We start from the raw sequence: 17,636 nt of genomic DNA on the forward strand, positions 1-17,636 counted from the left end.
GAAATAACTGAAAACTTTAGGTTTAATGGTCTTACTTATCCTTTAAAAACTCTCTTAATGGGTTCATTATTTATGGGAAAAGGTAAAATAAAAAATAAAATAAAGCGTTATATGTGGAAGGGTTTAATTTGTTGCAGGCTGTGGCTGTTTTACGAAAATTACACAGCTGAACATAAGCAGAATGTATAGATGGCAAATCAACAAATAGAATTACAAATGTTTGTTTGAATCTATCGATCTCTTATATCGATTCTGCACTCGGAATGCTGAATTAAACATATCCGGTGTTTTGATGTGTGTTATTTGCCACTTGATTTAGCTGTCAACGGGAATGTAAACGCGCGTGATAATCATGGGACGGTTTGAACATACGTTAGAGCGATGTGTTCATTACATTGCAATAAAGGAAATTAACACCGTCATCACTGTTGTCAATGTTAAATTAATAAGATGAAAAATGCTGCAGTTTTGGAAGAAAAATGGTTTGTCATAACAGTACGACTTTAAATTTATAAAAAAAAGACTAATATTTATAAGTATTTCGGATATTTATGATCAATGTTTACACTTGCAAGCGAATAGAATAATTTTATATTTTGAACTTTTTGTTGTAATATTGCTGACAATCCCTGAACTGTAAAATGTATTTAACAATATATTTCGTAGGGATGAAGGATGCCAGTCATTCCAACGCAAATTCTCCGTCGAGGACGACCGATGCACCAAACCCATCCATATACAATGGAGATGTATCAAATGATGTTTTGCATTCTGGGCCTTTGTCATGTTATAGCGAAAGTGAACTGACAATTGGCGATTTAGGTTTGTGGCCTATGTACTTCTTCGTTGTGTAACGTACTGTATTTTAACGCACTTTTAATGCAGGTACTGTTTTGTGAAAATAGACCTTTCAGCTGGTGTAATCATTGCACAACAATTAGAGATGACAATATGAAATATGCAATGTTTCTTGTTACTTGCTTATTAATATAATTGATATTTGTAATTTTTTCAGGCGAGTCGGACCAGAGAACAAAAGGCAATAACTCCCATTCACGCTTATCTAAAACTCTAGCAGAAGTCTTGGCTGATAAAGGTGCCCTGGGATATTTTATTCAGTATTTGGAAGCAAGAGGATATGTTGCACTCATCAAATTTTGGCTTGATGCAGAAAGTTTTCGTGCAGCATCATCCGCCGAGATTAGATGTTCAACTGACACACCTGACGTGCAGGTGACACGGGAAATGTTGGAGGCCGAGTGTTCCAGCAGCAAAGAATCGCCACACCACGAGGAACGTAATGTTGTTTCACTACAAACAGCATATAGCAGCTTGTCTGTGGATTGTGTTGAAAATAGTGAGAGTGCGAACACTGCACCAAAGGGTAGCACTCACTCTTTGATAGTTAGTAGTACTTTATCAACTGCTTCACACACTACATATTATGATGCTCATTCACATATGTTTGGTTGTGCAAGTGGAGCATCGAACAAAAATGTACCATCAGATTTAAAGGACTGTGGTGAGACCTGTTCAGATGTCAGTGATATTTCGAATAGTTCTGAAAATAAAACAAATTGTGTTACCCCAGACATTGATGCTGGCAGTAGGATAAATACTTACCAGCTACAGACTATTGGTGATGGCTACGAAAGCAAAAAAGAATCAAGTAGTGGAACAGTGGCAAGATGGGCAAGTGGAGCTGTCAGTCCAATTCATCAAGCAGCATCACCAACACGTGCTGTAAAACTCATTGAAGCAACTTTGCATGATGCAGTTAGAATATTTAGGAAGTATTTTACTCACAATGCCCGTTACCGTATTCGAATTCCAGAGGAAATAAGGAATAGAATGATTTCTGCAATTTGTAGAGAAGGTGGAATGGTAGGAATTGATTGTTTTAATGAATGCCAAGACCTCGTCTTTCACATAATGGAAAGAGAGTAAGTATTTCTTGCCAAGATTAACATTCTTGGTAGATAATTATTTTTAAAAAAGTTCTGATTTTGAATGAAAGTTAACTGTATATTGCTATAAAATACAGGAAATAATTATTGATAATTTAGTTTCTCTGATTGTATCAGAATAGTATTGTACTTCTGCAGTCCATACCACCGCACTCTATCTCATTGTTCTGGCCATGGTGGTGGTGAGTTGTGCAAAAGAGGCATAATACATGGACTGTGCCATTAATGTGGATTCATTTATACATTTTTAATATTTTTTTTAGCATGATGTTTAATTTTTATGATGTCTTAATTCTTGAATAGTAGCTTTATGGCTAGAGCAGAACTGAACTTCTGACAATTTAACCGGTGTTAAGTTTGTTACAAGGGGGTCACATCGAATTCCATGAGAAATCATCAGGTCGGAAGACCTTGGAGAGAATCAGTCAGTCATCGTCCCACATAGTCATCTGGGTTTATTTTACCTCCTGTGGTTTTCTCAAATTATTACAACAAAATTCTTGATAGCCCCGAATGAAAAGTGTGATTGTTTCGTATTGTGGTACTATCAAAATATGAAACAATCATTTATTACATAGTTACTAGATCTGCATCCTTTTACTGAGTAAAAATAACATTCTTCATTGTATCACGTATAAAGAAAATTACTTGCAACAAGAGGAAATAAAACAGATGGAAAAACAATATCAATTTGTCCAATCACTTGAATCACGATTGAAAAATTCTCCAACAGAATGTAATGGGTGCTCTTTCGAGTTGTGTACAATTTTCCTTCTGATTAATCCTGGCAGCAGATGATGTATTTCTTGAGGCACTGTGTTGAACGTTTTAGAACAACTATTGGAAAACTGCCATGTGTTTATACGAGGGTAATCCCAAAAGTAAGGTCTCCCATTTTTTTTGTAAGTACATAGACCGGGTCGACAGAAGCGTCCTATCCCATGCGTCGGCTTTTACCCGTGATGTAAGGGTGTTGTCGTGTGTGACGTCATGATGGCACGGAGTTTGGTTTGAGTGTGGCTGTCTCCAGTTCTGTTTTATCTTATTTTATTTACTTTTCTGATCTGTTCGTTCTATCTCGTGAGATTATTTTTTTAAATTTAAAAACACTTATTACTTATTTTAATTATCTGTTTCCTCGAATTTCTGTTTTAGTTTATTATATTTATCTTTCTGATCTGTTCGTTCTATCCCGTGAGATTTTTTTTTTAAAAAAGACAAAAAACACTAATCAGCTACTGAAGCATCTTTATCTTCTATGGGTTGCAGGGGTTACGACCCCTGGGGAGGTGGGTGGGTATTCATGCATGGCTGTCTTCACTTACACGTTGTAGCTACGCAAGGCGTCTAAATTTGTTTATATTTAGTTGCCCCCCCACCCAAAACACCCCATTTCCCGCGCTTGTCCCGTTAGTGTCATTAGGCTTCTAGTGGAAAGTGTTTGTTTTTGTTTCTGCCATATTTGTGACGTCATGGGTCAAAGCAGATGGGTGGGATCGGACGCTTCCGTATTTCCCATAGACCAGTATATTTCTATAATGGTTTACATCAGTTTACAGCTTGAACATTTAGCTATTTTTTGACATAATCGCCATTTCTGCTGATGCATTTTTGTAGATGCTGTGGCAGTTTTTGTATGCCCATGTCATACCAGCTCGCTGCCATGCTGTTCAGAAAGTTATGAACCTCTTCTTTTACCTTGTCATCGGAGCTGAATCATTTTGACCACAATTAATGCTGACAGGTACTGTGAGACTCTGAAAAAACTCAAACGGACAATTCAGAACCGGAGAAGAGGAATGTTGAGCAAGGGCGTACACATTCTCCATGACAACACTCGCCCACACATCACTCGGCAAATCGTTGCTCTCCTGCTACAGTTTCAGTGGAACATAATCACCCACTCAACCTATAGTCCTGACTTGGCACCCAGTAACGATCACCTGTTCCCTTGGTTAAAAGAACATTTGGCCGGAAAGTGATTCAGCTCCGATGAGGTGAAAGAAGAGGTTCATAAGTTTCTGAACAGCATGGCAGCGAGCTGGTATGACATGGGCATACAAAAACTGCCACAGCATCTACAAAAATGCATCAACAGAAATGGTGATTATGTCAAAAAATAGCTAAATGTTCAAGCTGTAAACTGATGTAAACCATTGTAGAAATAAACAGGTCTATGTACTTACAAAAAAAGAAAAGAAAAAAGGGAGACCTTACTTTTGGGATTATCCTCGTCTCTTGGTAAACCCATGTTTCTCTTGTTGTGGGTGTGTTTTCTGTTATGTATTCCTTATGGTTTTCTTATACGTTGATGACGCATCAAAATGCACACTAACTGCAAGTTAACATTATTGCTAACCAGATGATTATAGTCTGTAGTGATCCAGTCTTTCTCTTGATGTGATGAACCTCACAGCTTATTTTTTTCCCCCTTTTTTTTAGCATAGAAGTTTCATTGCAGCCTGCATTGTGTCTCATTATAACAAACTTGTCAGCTACTACACCCTTTAGTCTTTTCAGAAGGTATATCACATGGGAGAACTTTGAGAACACATACACGGTGTGCTCATTCGTTGACAGTTTGCTGTCAATCATGAAGTCCAGCAGTTTCAGAGCCTCAATTTTATCCTGGGTATAACTGGAGATTGCAGTGCCACCAGTTATCTGTGACCAGTAAATACTATCAACATAGTGGGCACCCCAATTTTGAGCTTATACAGTGTGGTGATTGTGACATTGTATTACACATGCAAACAGACAGAAATAAAAAACACTTAATTTCAGGTGCATGATTGACCGATTTGGCATTGTAACATCAACTAAAATGACCTTGCTATGCTGATACTGCGAACTGCTGAAAGCAAAGGAAAACTACAGCCATAATGTTTCCCGAGGGCCGCAGCCTACTGTATGGTTAAATGATGATGGCATTCTCTTTGGTAAAATATTCTGGAGTTAATATAGTACCCCACTGAGATCTCCGGATGGGGACTACTCGGGAGGAAACAAAACTGTCATTCTACGGATTGGAGTGTGGGATGTTAATTGGGTAGGTAGGTTAGAAATTTTAAAAAGGGAAATGAATGGGTTGAAGTTGATTATATAGTGAGAATTGGTGAAATTTGGTGGAAGCAGGAACAGGTATTTTGGTCATATGAATTCAGTATTATAAATTCAAAAGTTAAATAAGACTAATGGAGTAGGTTAAAAAAAAAAAAAAAAAAAAAATACAGGAACTCGAGTAAGCTATCATGAACAGCAGAGTGAACATATCATCGTAGCCAAGGTAGACACAAAGCCCACATCCACCACAGTAGTAAAAGTTTGTCCCAACTGGCCCTGCAGATGATGAAGAGGTTGAAGAAATATATGATCAGATAAAAGGAATTATTCAGATAGTTGAGGGAGATGAAAACTTAATGTGATGGGGGACTGGAATTCAACCATAGGAAAAGGAATAGAAGGAAAAATAGTAGGTGAATATGTACTCTGAGAAAGGAATGAAAGAGGAAGCTGCCTGGTGGAATTTTGCACAGAGCATAATATTACCATCGTTAACATTTGGTGTAGGAATCATCAAAGGTGGTGTGGAAGAAACCTGGAGACAACGAAAGGTTTCAGATTGACTATATAATAGCAATACAGAGATTTTGGAACCAGATTTTAAATTGTAAGACATTTCTAGGGGTAGATGTGGACTCTTTGATCACAATTTATTGGTTACTAATTGTAGATTAAAACCAAAGAAATTGCAAAAAGATAAAAAATTAAAATTGGGACCTGGATGTTGAAAGAACCAGAGGTTGTTGAGAGTTTCAGAGAGAGCATTAGCGAATGATTGACTAGAACGAGGGAAAAGAATACTGTGGAAAATGAATGGGTAACTTTGAGAGATGAAATAATGAAGGCAGGTGAAGATAGAATAACTTAAACAACAAGGCCGGGTAAAAATCCCTGGGTGACTCAGGAGATACTGAAATTAATTGATGGATGGAGAAAATATAAAATTGCGGCAAATAAAGCAGGCAAAAGGGAATACAAACATCTAAAAAAATGAGATTGGCAGGAAATGCAAAATGGCTAACCAGGAATGGCTATATAGGACTAACGTAAGAATTTAGAAGCTTATATCATTAGGGGATAGATAGATACTGCCTACAGGAAAATTAAAGAGGTCTTTGGAGAAAAGAGAAGCAGTGGTATGAATATCAAGAGCTCAAATGGAGAAACAGTCCTAAGCTAAGAATGGAAAGGTGGAATGGAGACATACTTGCAGGCAGAGGCCAGAGATGACGGTGATGATGATGATGATGATGATATCTGAGACACGACATTGTGAGAAGACTGTGACAGAGTACCAAAAGACCTAAGTCAGAACAAGCCCCCAGGGGTAGACGACATTCCATCAGACCTATGTGATAGCCTTGGGAGAGCCTCGAGAGATGATATTGGCAGACCTCAAAGTTTTTTATTTGTTCTCCCTGGACTTTAATTCCCATCCTAAATTTTTATTTGATTTCCTGTACTGCATGCTTAATGTGCGGACTGAATAACTTCGGGGATACGCTACAATTGTGTCTTAACTCTCTTTTCAACCACTGTTTCTGTTTCATATACTGCTATTCTTATAATTACCTTCTGATTTCTGTACAATATGTAAATAACCTTTTGCTCCCTATATTTTAACCCTGTTACCTTCAGAATTTTAAAAAGAGTATTCCAATCACATTGTCAAAAGCTTTCCGTAAGTCTGCAAATACTGTAAACATAGGTTTGCCTTTTCATAATCTATTTTCTAGAGTCAGTACTTCCTCATGTGCTTCTATATATCTCTGGAATCCAAACTGATCTTCCCTGAGGTCGGCTTCTACCAGTTTCTACATTTTTCTGTAAAGAATTTGTGTTAGTCTTTTGCAACCATGACTTATTAAAGTGATAGTTCGGTAATATTCACGTTTGTCAGCACCATCTTTCTTTGGAATTGGAATGATTATATTTTTCTTGAAATCTGTGAGGGTATTTTGCCCATCTCGTACACCTTGCACACCAGATGGAAGACTTTTGTCATGGTGGTCACTCCCAAGGCTATTAGTAGGACTGACGGAATGTTGTCTACCTCTGGGACCTTGTTTTGACTTACATCTTTCAGTGCTGTGTCAAATTCTTCTCACAGTGTCACATCTCCGATTTCATCATCATCTATGTCCTCATCCATTTCTATAACACTGCCTGGAAGTTTGCCTCCCTTGTAAAGACGTCTATATTCTCCTTCCACCTATCGGCTTTCCCTTCTTTGCTTAGGACTGGTTTTCCATTTGAGCTCTTGATAATCATGGCACTGCTTCTCTTTTCTCCAAAGACCTCTTTAATTTAATTAGGCAGTATCTATCTTTCCCCTAATGATATAAGCTTCTACATTCTTACATTTGTCCTATAGCCATTCCTGGTTAGCCATTTTGCATTTCCTGTCAATCTAATTATTTAGGCATTTGTATTCCCTTTTGCCTGCTTTATTTGCCGCATTTTTATATTTTCTCCTTCCATCAGTTAATTTCAGTAACTCCTGTGTCACCCAAGGATTTCTACAAGACCTTGTCGTTACCTATTTGATCCTCAGCTGCCTTCAGTATTTCATCTCTCAAAGCTACCCATTTGTCTTCCACAGTATTCCTTTCCCCCGTTCTCATCAGTTGTTCCCTAATGCTCCCACTGAAACTCTCAACAACCTCTGGTTCTTTCAACTTATCCAGATCCCATCTCCTTCATTTGTCACTGTTTTGAAGTTTCTTCAGGTTTAGTCTACAGTTCATAACCAATAAATTGTGGTCAGAGTTCACATCTGCTCCTGGAAATGTCTTACAATTTAAATTCTGGTTCCGAAATCTCTGTCTTACTGTTATCTAATCAGTCTGAGACATTCTAGTGTCTCCAGGTCTCTTCCACATTTACAACGCCTGTTCAAAAAATTCCAAAACTTTGTCCTCAAAATTTTTCTATGCTTACCTGTTACTTATTGTGTGTGGTCTCCTTTGAAATACTCTCCTTCACAATTGGTACACCGCTCGCAATGCCGTTTCCACTTCTGGAAGCAGTCTTGGTCTGCTTCTTCTGGACTGTGTGAAGTGCTGTCTGCGAATTTTCTTTTATCTTATGTATCATTGTAAATCTTCATCCTTTTAGTGGGGTTTTCAACTTTGGAAATAAAAAAAAAAAGGTCCTCTGGAACTTGTCGGGAGAGTATGGAGGATGAGGCAGCACAGTGATTTCATTTTTTGTTCAATAGTCGTGCACCAACAGGGATGAATGTGCGGGTGTTATCGTGATGCAAGAGCAATGATTTGCCATTTTCTTCTCACATTTTCTCGCAGGCATCTTAACACATCCTGATAGTACCATCGATTAACAGTTTGTCCTTGTGGCATGAATTCCTGGCGTGAGCATCTTCGGTAGACGTTGAAGGGCATCCTGAATGAGGGCAATCTTTATCTTCTGTCCAACAATTTTTAAACCTTGTGAACCATTGGTAACATTGTGTATGGCTTAAATAACCATTAAAGTAGGCTCCCTGCATCATTTGGTGTTTCCCTGTAAATATTTTCTTGAATTACACTCAAAATTTAATGCAGATGGAGTTGCTCCTCTAACTCTGCCATCTCAAAATTCGCAAACTGTGTGACACAACACTCTACTCAGTACAGCACTGAACAATAACTAACAGATATACAACAATGAAATTTTCAGCAGTTACACATTAAAAACAGGCATGTGCAGGGATGCCACCTGTATTTCGCACCAACACACCATTGGCGCAAAAATTGTGAATGTTCCAGAATTTTTGAACAGATCTTGTACGCCTTCCTTGATAATTCGCAAACAAACTATTAGCTATGATTAAATTATGTTCTCTGCAAGATTCTACCAGGCAGCTTCCTCTTTCATTCCGTTCCCCCAGCCCATATTCATATACTAATTTTTCTTCTCTTCCTTTTTCTACCACTGAATTCCACTCTCCCGTCACAGTCAGGTTCTTCTCTCCCTTAACTACTTGAATAATTTCCTTTATCTAATCATACATTTTCTCAATCTCTTCATCGTCTGCAGAGCTAGTTGCCATATAAACTTGTATCACTGTAGTGGATGCGGGCTTCGTTTCTGTCATAGCTATGGTAATGCATTCGCTATGTTGTTCATAATGGCTTACCTAGATTATTAATTATTATATCTACTCGATTAGTCTTACATGCATTTGTATTTAGAACTCTTCATTTATCTGACCAGAAGTCATGTTCCTCCTGCCACCGAACTTCACTGTGTCCCACTATATTTAACTTCAACCTATCCTAGTTGACTGGGTGTGGGGTGCAGACAGGGTATTTTTTTTTTTTTTTTTTTAGATTAGATCACACTCCATCCAATCAATATGATGGTGGTTGTAGGAAACTCAGAAGTATCAGTGTAAGATTGAAAGAAATGCCTGACCCAGGCAAGAATATTAAAATCCTAGATGTTAACTGCTGAAGCGTTCACAGCAGTGTTTCAGAGTTCTAAGTGCTCCTGAGGGGCAGTGTAGCTCACATACTATTCGGTACAGAAAGCTGGTTGAAACCTGAAAATGAGAGCAGTGAAATTTTGGGGAAAATTTAATTGCATGTCAGAAAGATAGGGTAATGGAGGAAATGGAGGTTGTGTATTTATTGCAGTAGACAAGAAACTTAAATCCACTGAAATAGAAATAGAAAGTGCATGTGAGATTGTATGGCCAAGACTCAGTATGAGGGGTTGGCATAAAATGGTAATTGGATCCTTCAGTCGCTCTCCAGACTTACCTCCTGAGGTAATTGAAAACTTTAGAGAGAACCTCATTTCAGTTGTACTTAAGTTCCTCGATCATACTATAATCATAGATGTTGACTTTAATCATCCAACAATCAATTTGAAAAATTACAGTTTTGTTACTGTTACTGTGAGACATGATTAATTGCCTTCTCTGAAAACTACCTAGAACTGGTAGCTCGAAACCCCACTCATGATGGATATGCATTGAAACAAATAGCTACAAATAGATGTAATCTCTTTGGGGATGTCCACACTGAAACTGATAGCAGTGACCCTGAGGCAACAGTGATTACCAAAGTACAAAGAACAACCAAAACAAGCAGAAAGATATATATGTTCAGTAAACTAGATTAAAAATCAGTAGTGCCATATCTGAGTGAGGAACTTGAAACTATTAGCACAGGGCAGAAGCATGTGGAGGAAATATGGCTCAAGTTTAAAAGAATAATTGACTATGCACTGGATAGATATGTACACAGAAAATCAGTTCATAATGGGAGGGACCCTCCATGGTATACAGTCACTGTAAAGACACTTCTAAAGAAATAGAGATTATTGCATAATAGGTATAAAACAAAGTGTAGGGCTATAGGTAGGCAGATGCTGAATTAAACATGTTTGGCTGTCAAGAGATCAATGTGTGAAGCCTTCAGTGACAACCATAGTAGAATATTGTCAGATGATCTTTCACAAAACCCAAAGAAATTCTGGTTGTTTTTCAAAACCTGTTAGTGACACCAAAGTTAGTGGCCAGTCCCTAGTGAATGGGACAGGAACTGAAATTGAGGGTAGCAGAGCAAAAGCTGAAATGCTTAACTCTGTTTTCAGATATTCCGTTGGGTCATTCCATGTCAGTTCAACCAGGGGCTCCAGATCATAGTCTCAGATTTGACTGAAATTCAGTACACTAATTCTACCATGTGTGGAACACTCGTGTACAAAGTATTAGTTTCCCCTGCCAATTAGTTCCAGAATTATGACTTGTGAAAGAAGGTGGCGTGACCCGCATCTGGCAATCTATCTTCAGACCCAACTTCAGGTCTTAATAACTTTGGAACTACTCCACACAGTCCAGTGAAATTTTTACAACCCAGTAACATCCATTTAGAGAACACAGTCCATGAATCAAAACACCAACAACATATTTCTGAGGGAAAATAAAAAATTACAAAATGTGATTAAAAAAAGTAATACGTTAAAAGGTACATATTGTAGGTGCCCTCTATGCCAAATATAATTCACTCAAAAAGGGTATAAATTTTTTTGTGGTAAGCTTAATGTGGCCGAAACACACACAGAACTCATCATGCCCATATCAGTCACAAAAACTGAGTTACATGCACACGAAAATACAAAAATTTGAAAAATTGCCTGAAAAACATGGATTTTCGAAGTGTGGTAGCACAAAAGGGACAAGTGGTATCCAAGCCAAATTTCACACACTGCATAAGGAGACCATAATGATATATATCTCAAAATTTCAGCATGTTATTGCAAGACATTTGTGTACAATGGAAGTTGACAGATGTATTTGGTGATGTGGCCATTGTTCCAAAACACAATTTTGTAAAAACATATCGTAAACTGTTCTGCCTCTTCTTATCCTCTCCCACAACTGTTTAATCACTAAGCAACAACATATAGACAAGTTAACACAACCTATCATTAATGTTTACTGCACCTTAACTGCTAAAAACCAGTAGATTGTGCTCCGAACAGAAGTTCTCCCACACTTTAGCTACTGTACTCTGTACATTGAGTGGCAAATTGTACTGTCTTCCTGACACTGTGGTAGGAACTGGAAGTGTCATAAGAATATGTTCAAAAGGAATCCAACACCTGTTTGCGAAACGTGGCCAATGAAATGATCTTGCTGGTGCCATGAAGTTCACAGATACATCACCTTCTGCTTCACAGCACTCTGTGACACATCCTAAGTACCATTTGTCATCATAAACAGCAGTAACATAGCAACCTGGTTGATGTTGCTGCTTTTGCTTCTGAATCCTGAGTCAGACACACTGTGAAGACACATGTTGTGCATGAACCAATAGATATAACCGGACAGTCTGCTCATCTGCACATTGTCAGAGTCCACTGGAGGGAAGTGGTGATGGCTCCTTGTGCCTGCAACAGTTTTAACGTGTTCTAGTCTGCTTTTTAGCAACTCTCAGACTGATTTCACCTCATCTTTCGAAACAGAATGATTGTATGCCAGAGATATTTTTCTGTACCCAGGAAAATAATTCAAGAGGTGTTAGAATGTGACCTTCTGTAGGGTGATGCAGACTAGCTCGTGATGCCATGCACTTTATGGCAGCACCAATACCATCACATACATTTTTACCATGACTTGTTGCGAAAAAATTCCATTCTGCGTGAATCTGAAAAGCATGCTAATGCATGCATAAATTTTTGAGATTTTTACACTTTTTGTACTGACTAGCTGCCCCATCACTGAAGTATTTCGCAAAATGTATGTGAGGCAGGTTGTTTTTCACATATGCCATGACAGTGCGAATGTTGGCATGAACTGCAATGGCGTCATGAATTAAACAGCCACTAAAAACGCACAGGTTCATGACCGACACATCACCTGATTCACCTCCATAGTAAATCGCAGATGGCTGGAGAGTTGCTTGACTGTTGTCCCAATGATATCCCTGGATGGCATCTTGAACTATAAATGCATAATTTTCAGAAAAGTCTAGTATTACTATAATTTCATCTTGTTTCAAATTATCCTTACAAAACCCAAGATAAGCCGATTGTGCTGTTGCTGTGAAGCTGTGTGTGTCAGTTTGTCCATTTTTTGACAACACATTTCAACAAAACTTTCCACTGTACTTTGCTTTGTTTCAAGACTTGTGCGGTCCATGTGTGTCCATTGTTTATAAGAAACAATTTCATCGTCATCCATAAGGAGTTCACCATACAGTTTGTTATTCGTGTTTTCTGCAAGATTTGCCTTACCAGGACACTTTTCACACCTGTGTATCATGCGCTGGTAGGAACTGATGTCACACACTAGCAGCTTCATTGCATCTTTGTAATCCAAACCAGAATCCTTTGTAGCAGCAAACATCAGCTGAGCATTTTGATGGGTTTCACATACACAAACATTGTGTGTGCCCCTTGCACTTACAGGCACAAACCATTTTGGCCGAAGATTGAAAAAAGATGATAAACCTACTATGGTATTGGGATACTTTTCCTTGAATTCTACATATAGTTCTGATATGTTGCATCTGTACGTGTACATTTCCCATTTTCATCGTTACATAGTCTTTTTTTCCAGGCATTATTCGGCTGTAGTCATTATTTTCATAAAACTCCGACACTAGCACCTTTATTTCTGTACTCAATTGCTTACCCTGAGCCTTCTGAAGTTGTGGAAGCACTCCTTGGGTTGCATTTATTTTCCTAGCTTGCTTTACCATATATGTAGAAACATTGAATTCCTTTGCAGTGTAGTCAATAGACCAGCTGGAAGGTGCAAGGGTGAGAATAGCTACTATTTCTGGCATGTGGATATGGCACATTTTTCTTTCAAATCGTGCACAATTTTGTCCAAATCAGAGCATTTCTGGCATGATTTCTGTTCCTTTGGAGCAAATAGTTCTTCCTCTTCCATCATTAGTGTGTCAGCTATTTTGTGTTTTAATTCCATTTGAGCTTCTTGTAGTTTTCTTCTACCATAGCTGGGCCTGTCTCTTTTCCCAACTTTGTGTGTCTTCATGGGAGACAAACCAAGAGCAGTCACTGTAGTATTTAATTGCTCATCCACAGTGGTTGTAGGTGGCTGATACTCTTCATCACTGTCATGTAAATTATCAGAATATTCTTCATTTTTTAGCAGTGTTCCAAAGTTATTAAGACCTGAAGTTGGGTCTGAAGATAGATTGCCAGATGCGGGTTGCAATTTCCGGGTCACGCCACCTTCTTTCACAAGTCATATTTCTGGAACTAATAAGCAGGGAAACTTAAAATTTTGTACATGAGTGTTCCACACTTGGTAGCATTGGTGTGCTAAATTTCAGCCAAATCTGAGACTATCAGCTGGAACATTTTCTCAAATTGGTTGAATTGACATGGAATGACCCCTTTACAAAGAAAAACCCAGCAAAATTGTCCCAGTTTAATCCTAGTACCACTGAAAAGTTGAGGGAAATCAGTGTCAGTGTTAGTGGTGCTGAGAAACAGCTAAAATCATTAAAATTGAACAAAGATCCAAGGACTGTTGGACTCCCAATCAGATAGTAGAAGTGATCAACAAAATTATTGTCCAGTATCTTTGACATCGATTTGTAGTAGAATCTTGGACCATATTGTGAGCTCAAACATAACGAGTTATCTTGGATCTACTCAATGCCGATCAGCATGGATTCCGAAAACATCAGTCATGCGAAGCTCAAATTGTACTCTTCTCACATGACATACTAAAAGCTTTGGATCAAGGCAGTCAGGTAGATGCAGTATTTCTTGATTTTTGAAAAACATTTCACTCAGTACCACACATATGATTACTGTCAAAAGTACGGCCATATGGGGGTGTCAAGTAAAATTTGCGACTGGACTGATGACCTCTCAGTAGGATGGACACAGCCTGTTATCCTGGATTTAGAATCATCACCATGTGTAGAAGTAACTTCACACGTGCCCCAGGGATGTGTGTTGGGAGCATTGCTGTTCATGTTGTCATGCAGATAATATTAATAGCAACCTCAGACTGTTTGCAGATGACACACTTATCTGTAATGAAGAACTCCGTAAACGAGGCTGCAAAAATATTCAGTTGGATCTTGATAAGATTCCAAAGTGGTGCAAAGATTGGCAACTTGCTTTAATTGTTCAGAATGTAAAATTGTGCACTTCACAAAATGAAAAACTGTAGTATTCTATGACTATAACATTAGTGTGTCACAGTTGGAATCGGTCAACTCATACAAATACCTGGTCGTAACACTTTGTAAGAATATGAAATGTAATGATCACATCAGCTCAGTGGTGAGTAAATCAGGTGGTAGACTCTGGTTTACTTGTATAGTATTGGGGAAGGGCAATCAATCTAAAAAGGAGATTGCTTACAAATCACTTGTGTGACCCAATCTAGAACATTGCTCTAGTGTATAGGACCCATATCAAATAGGGCTAACGGGGGATACTGAATGTATACTTAGAAGGGCAGCACGAATGGTCACAAGTTTGCTTGACCCATGGGATAGTGTTACCGAGATGCTGAAAAAACTGATATAGCAGACTCTTGAAGCTAGGTGCCAACTGTCTTGAGAAAGCTTATTAATAAAGTTTCAAGAACCGACTTTAAATGATGATTCAGTCATTATACTACAACCCCTTTCATATTGGTCACATAGGCATCGTGAGGACAAGGTTAAAATAATTACAGCATGCACAAAGGCATTCAGACAATCTTTCTTCCCATGCACCATATGTGAATGGAACAGGAACAAACCCTAATATCTCGTACAATGAGATATATCCTCTGTCACGCACTTCATGATGGTTTGCATAATATAGATGTAGGTGTAAATGTAGATCCATTACCCTTTTTAAATTTTTGTATTCACCTGCCCAGTTAAATAATCTTAACATTCCACACTCCGATCTATAGAACGCCAGTTTTGTTTCTTCAGATGACCACGTCCTTCCTAGTAGTCCCTCCTTGGAAACACTAATAGGGGACTATTTTACCTCCAGAGAATTTTACCCGAGATGATGACATCACCATTTAACCATGCAGTAGAGTTGCATGCCCTTGGCAAAAATTATAGCTGTAGTCTCTCCTTGCTTTGTCATTCGCAGTACCAGCATTGATAACTATCGGTCACTGTCCAACATAATTAGTTGTTAAAATCCATAAAAATTGCATTAATACCAATTTTGAAGTACACGAAACTCTCTCTCTCTCTCTCTCTCTCTCTCTCTCTCTCTCTCTCTCTCTCTCTCTCTCTCTCTCTCTCTGCGTATAGTGGTAGTGCAGCAGTTTGCTCTATCTCATACCTTCTCCACAAATGGGACACTTTACATAATCTGCAGTTAGTCCAAACAACTGTAGGAATTTAATCGTGCTCAACATGTCATTCTGTAGGCATTACAGAAGCGTCCGATTCCAACCCGTTTGTTTTGGCCCATAACAGCTCAGGTATGGCAGAAATTGCTACGTCTAGTGTATACAAAGTGACGACAGTGATGTCATTACATATACACGCCATCAAATGTGAACAAAAATAAAAATGATACACTAACAGCTTACTCCAAAAATAAATTGAAACTAATGGGGCAACCACGGAAAATTGGGGGTTTAGGGCAGGGACAAGCTAAATATTCACCATCGCAAAGTAAATAATATAAAAAAAATTAAATTACAGCATTCCCCTACACCAACAAAACCACAGAAATCGGACATTTCCCTTGACACATATAGCTCAACCGCAGCTACCGATACCAAAAAATCAACACCTACAGCCCTGAAAAGTGGAACCAAAATGCCAACAACTCGAAAACCCAAATACCCCATATTCACTGCATCAATTAAAACACAACCGACCTGCCTAAATATACAACACACAAAACATCACAATTACTATAGAATAAGACCAAAACAACCCACGTCGTTTCCATAAATACGATGCATAACATATTCAGCAATAAGTCCGAACCTCTACAGAAACTGCATGACAGGCATCATATGATCACACATCTCAGAATGTAATGATTGACTCGTTAACTTCACTGTCATATCCATACCCAACCAAAAAGCAATAAAAAAGATTTTTTTTGCACAACAAGAGCCAAACTAATCAGACCGAACAAAAATGCCAAACACATTAAAAAAACCATAACTCACTGAAAACACTCTCACACTCAAGTTACCACACCAACTACTTAAACTCAAAACCACATTAGCATGATGACAACCAAAACTCAAATGAATCCAATACCACACGTTAAACTCGGCACATCCACATCCACCACCAAAGGGCACCATTAAATACAACAACATGGCATCTACAAACACAACCAACTCAGACTCTGTGCCGTTGTGATGTCACACACATCACCACCATTACATCACGGGTCAAAGCAGATGGGTGGAATCGAATGTTTCCATGCATGCAGTGATCTACTTGTGAACTTCGTTGTCATACCTGTAACTAAGAAAAAATGAAACTTTTTCAGTCTGCAATCACAAGTAACACACCACACTAATAATTCCAATCATGAAAACAATTCTATTGCCTATAACTGCCAACATCAAAATAATTAACTAACAAATTGCCACAAATACTTTCAGCGTACAAACTGCATCACCCTCAATTGAATTAGAAACATAAACATCCCACCCTAGAGAGAACCATTGCATACTCCAACATGCCCTCTGCAAACACAATTTATTTGAAATACACCATGCCACCATGATGTCACACAACACTTGTTTGTCACAAGTCAAACCAGATGGGTGGCACTGCAAATTTTAGCTGACACACAATCCTGGCCTCCAGTGCTACTGGGGCTGCACATAAGGTGATGATGTTTGTTCTAAATCTCTTTCCATTTTATTTTTGATGAATCACTCTGCGATGTTTTCAAAGAACACGTCTATTGTTAGAATTTGTTGTGCAGCAGTTTTTCCTTTGGCAAAGAGTATGGGGTCTTCAGCAAACGCCGGCCGAAGTGGCCGCGCGGTTCTGGCGCTGCAGTCTGGAACCGTGAAACCGCTACGGTCGCAGGTTCGAATCCTGCCTAGGGCATGGATGTGTGTGATGTCCTTAGGTTAGTTAGGTTTAACTAGTTCTAAGTTCTAGGGGACTA

General features: G+C 38.5%; 1 protein-coding gene across 2 annotated transcripts in view; it reads left to right on the top strand.

The window, feature by feature from the left end:
* Nucleotides 1–271: 271 nt before the first annotated feature.
* The window catches only part of LOC126470247 (A-kinase anchor protein 10, mitochondrial), a 120,982-nt gene continuing 103,617 nt past the window's right edge, over nt 272–17,636 (top strand). For both annotated transcript variants that reach the window (XM_050097962.1, XM_050097970.1), the window contains exons 1-3: nt 272–482; nt 667–822; nt 1,016–1,943. In XM_050097962.1, the coding sequence (XP_049953919.1) occupies nt 458–482; nt 667–822; nt 1,016–1,943 (1,109 nt within the window). In that variant the 5' untranslated portion in view covers nt 272–457. The remainder of the gene's footprint in view (nt 483–666; nt 823–1,015; nt 1,944–17,636) is intronic.

The sequence above is a fragment of the Schistocerca serialis genome, chromosome 1 (assembly GCF_023864345.2).
Source record: "Schistocerca serialis cubense isolate TAMUIC-IGC-003099 chromosome 1, iqSchSeri2.2, whole genome shotgun sequence".
Taxonomy (NCBI): domain Eukaryota; kingdom Metazoa; phylum Arthropoda; class Insecta; order Orthoptera; family Acrididae; genus Schistocerca; species Schistocerca serialis.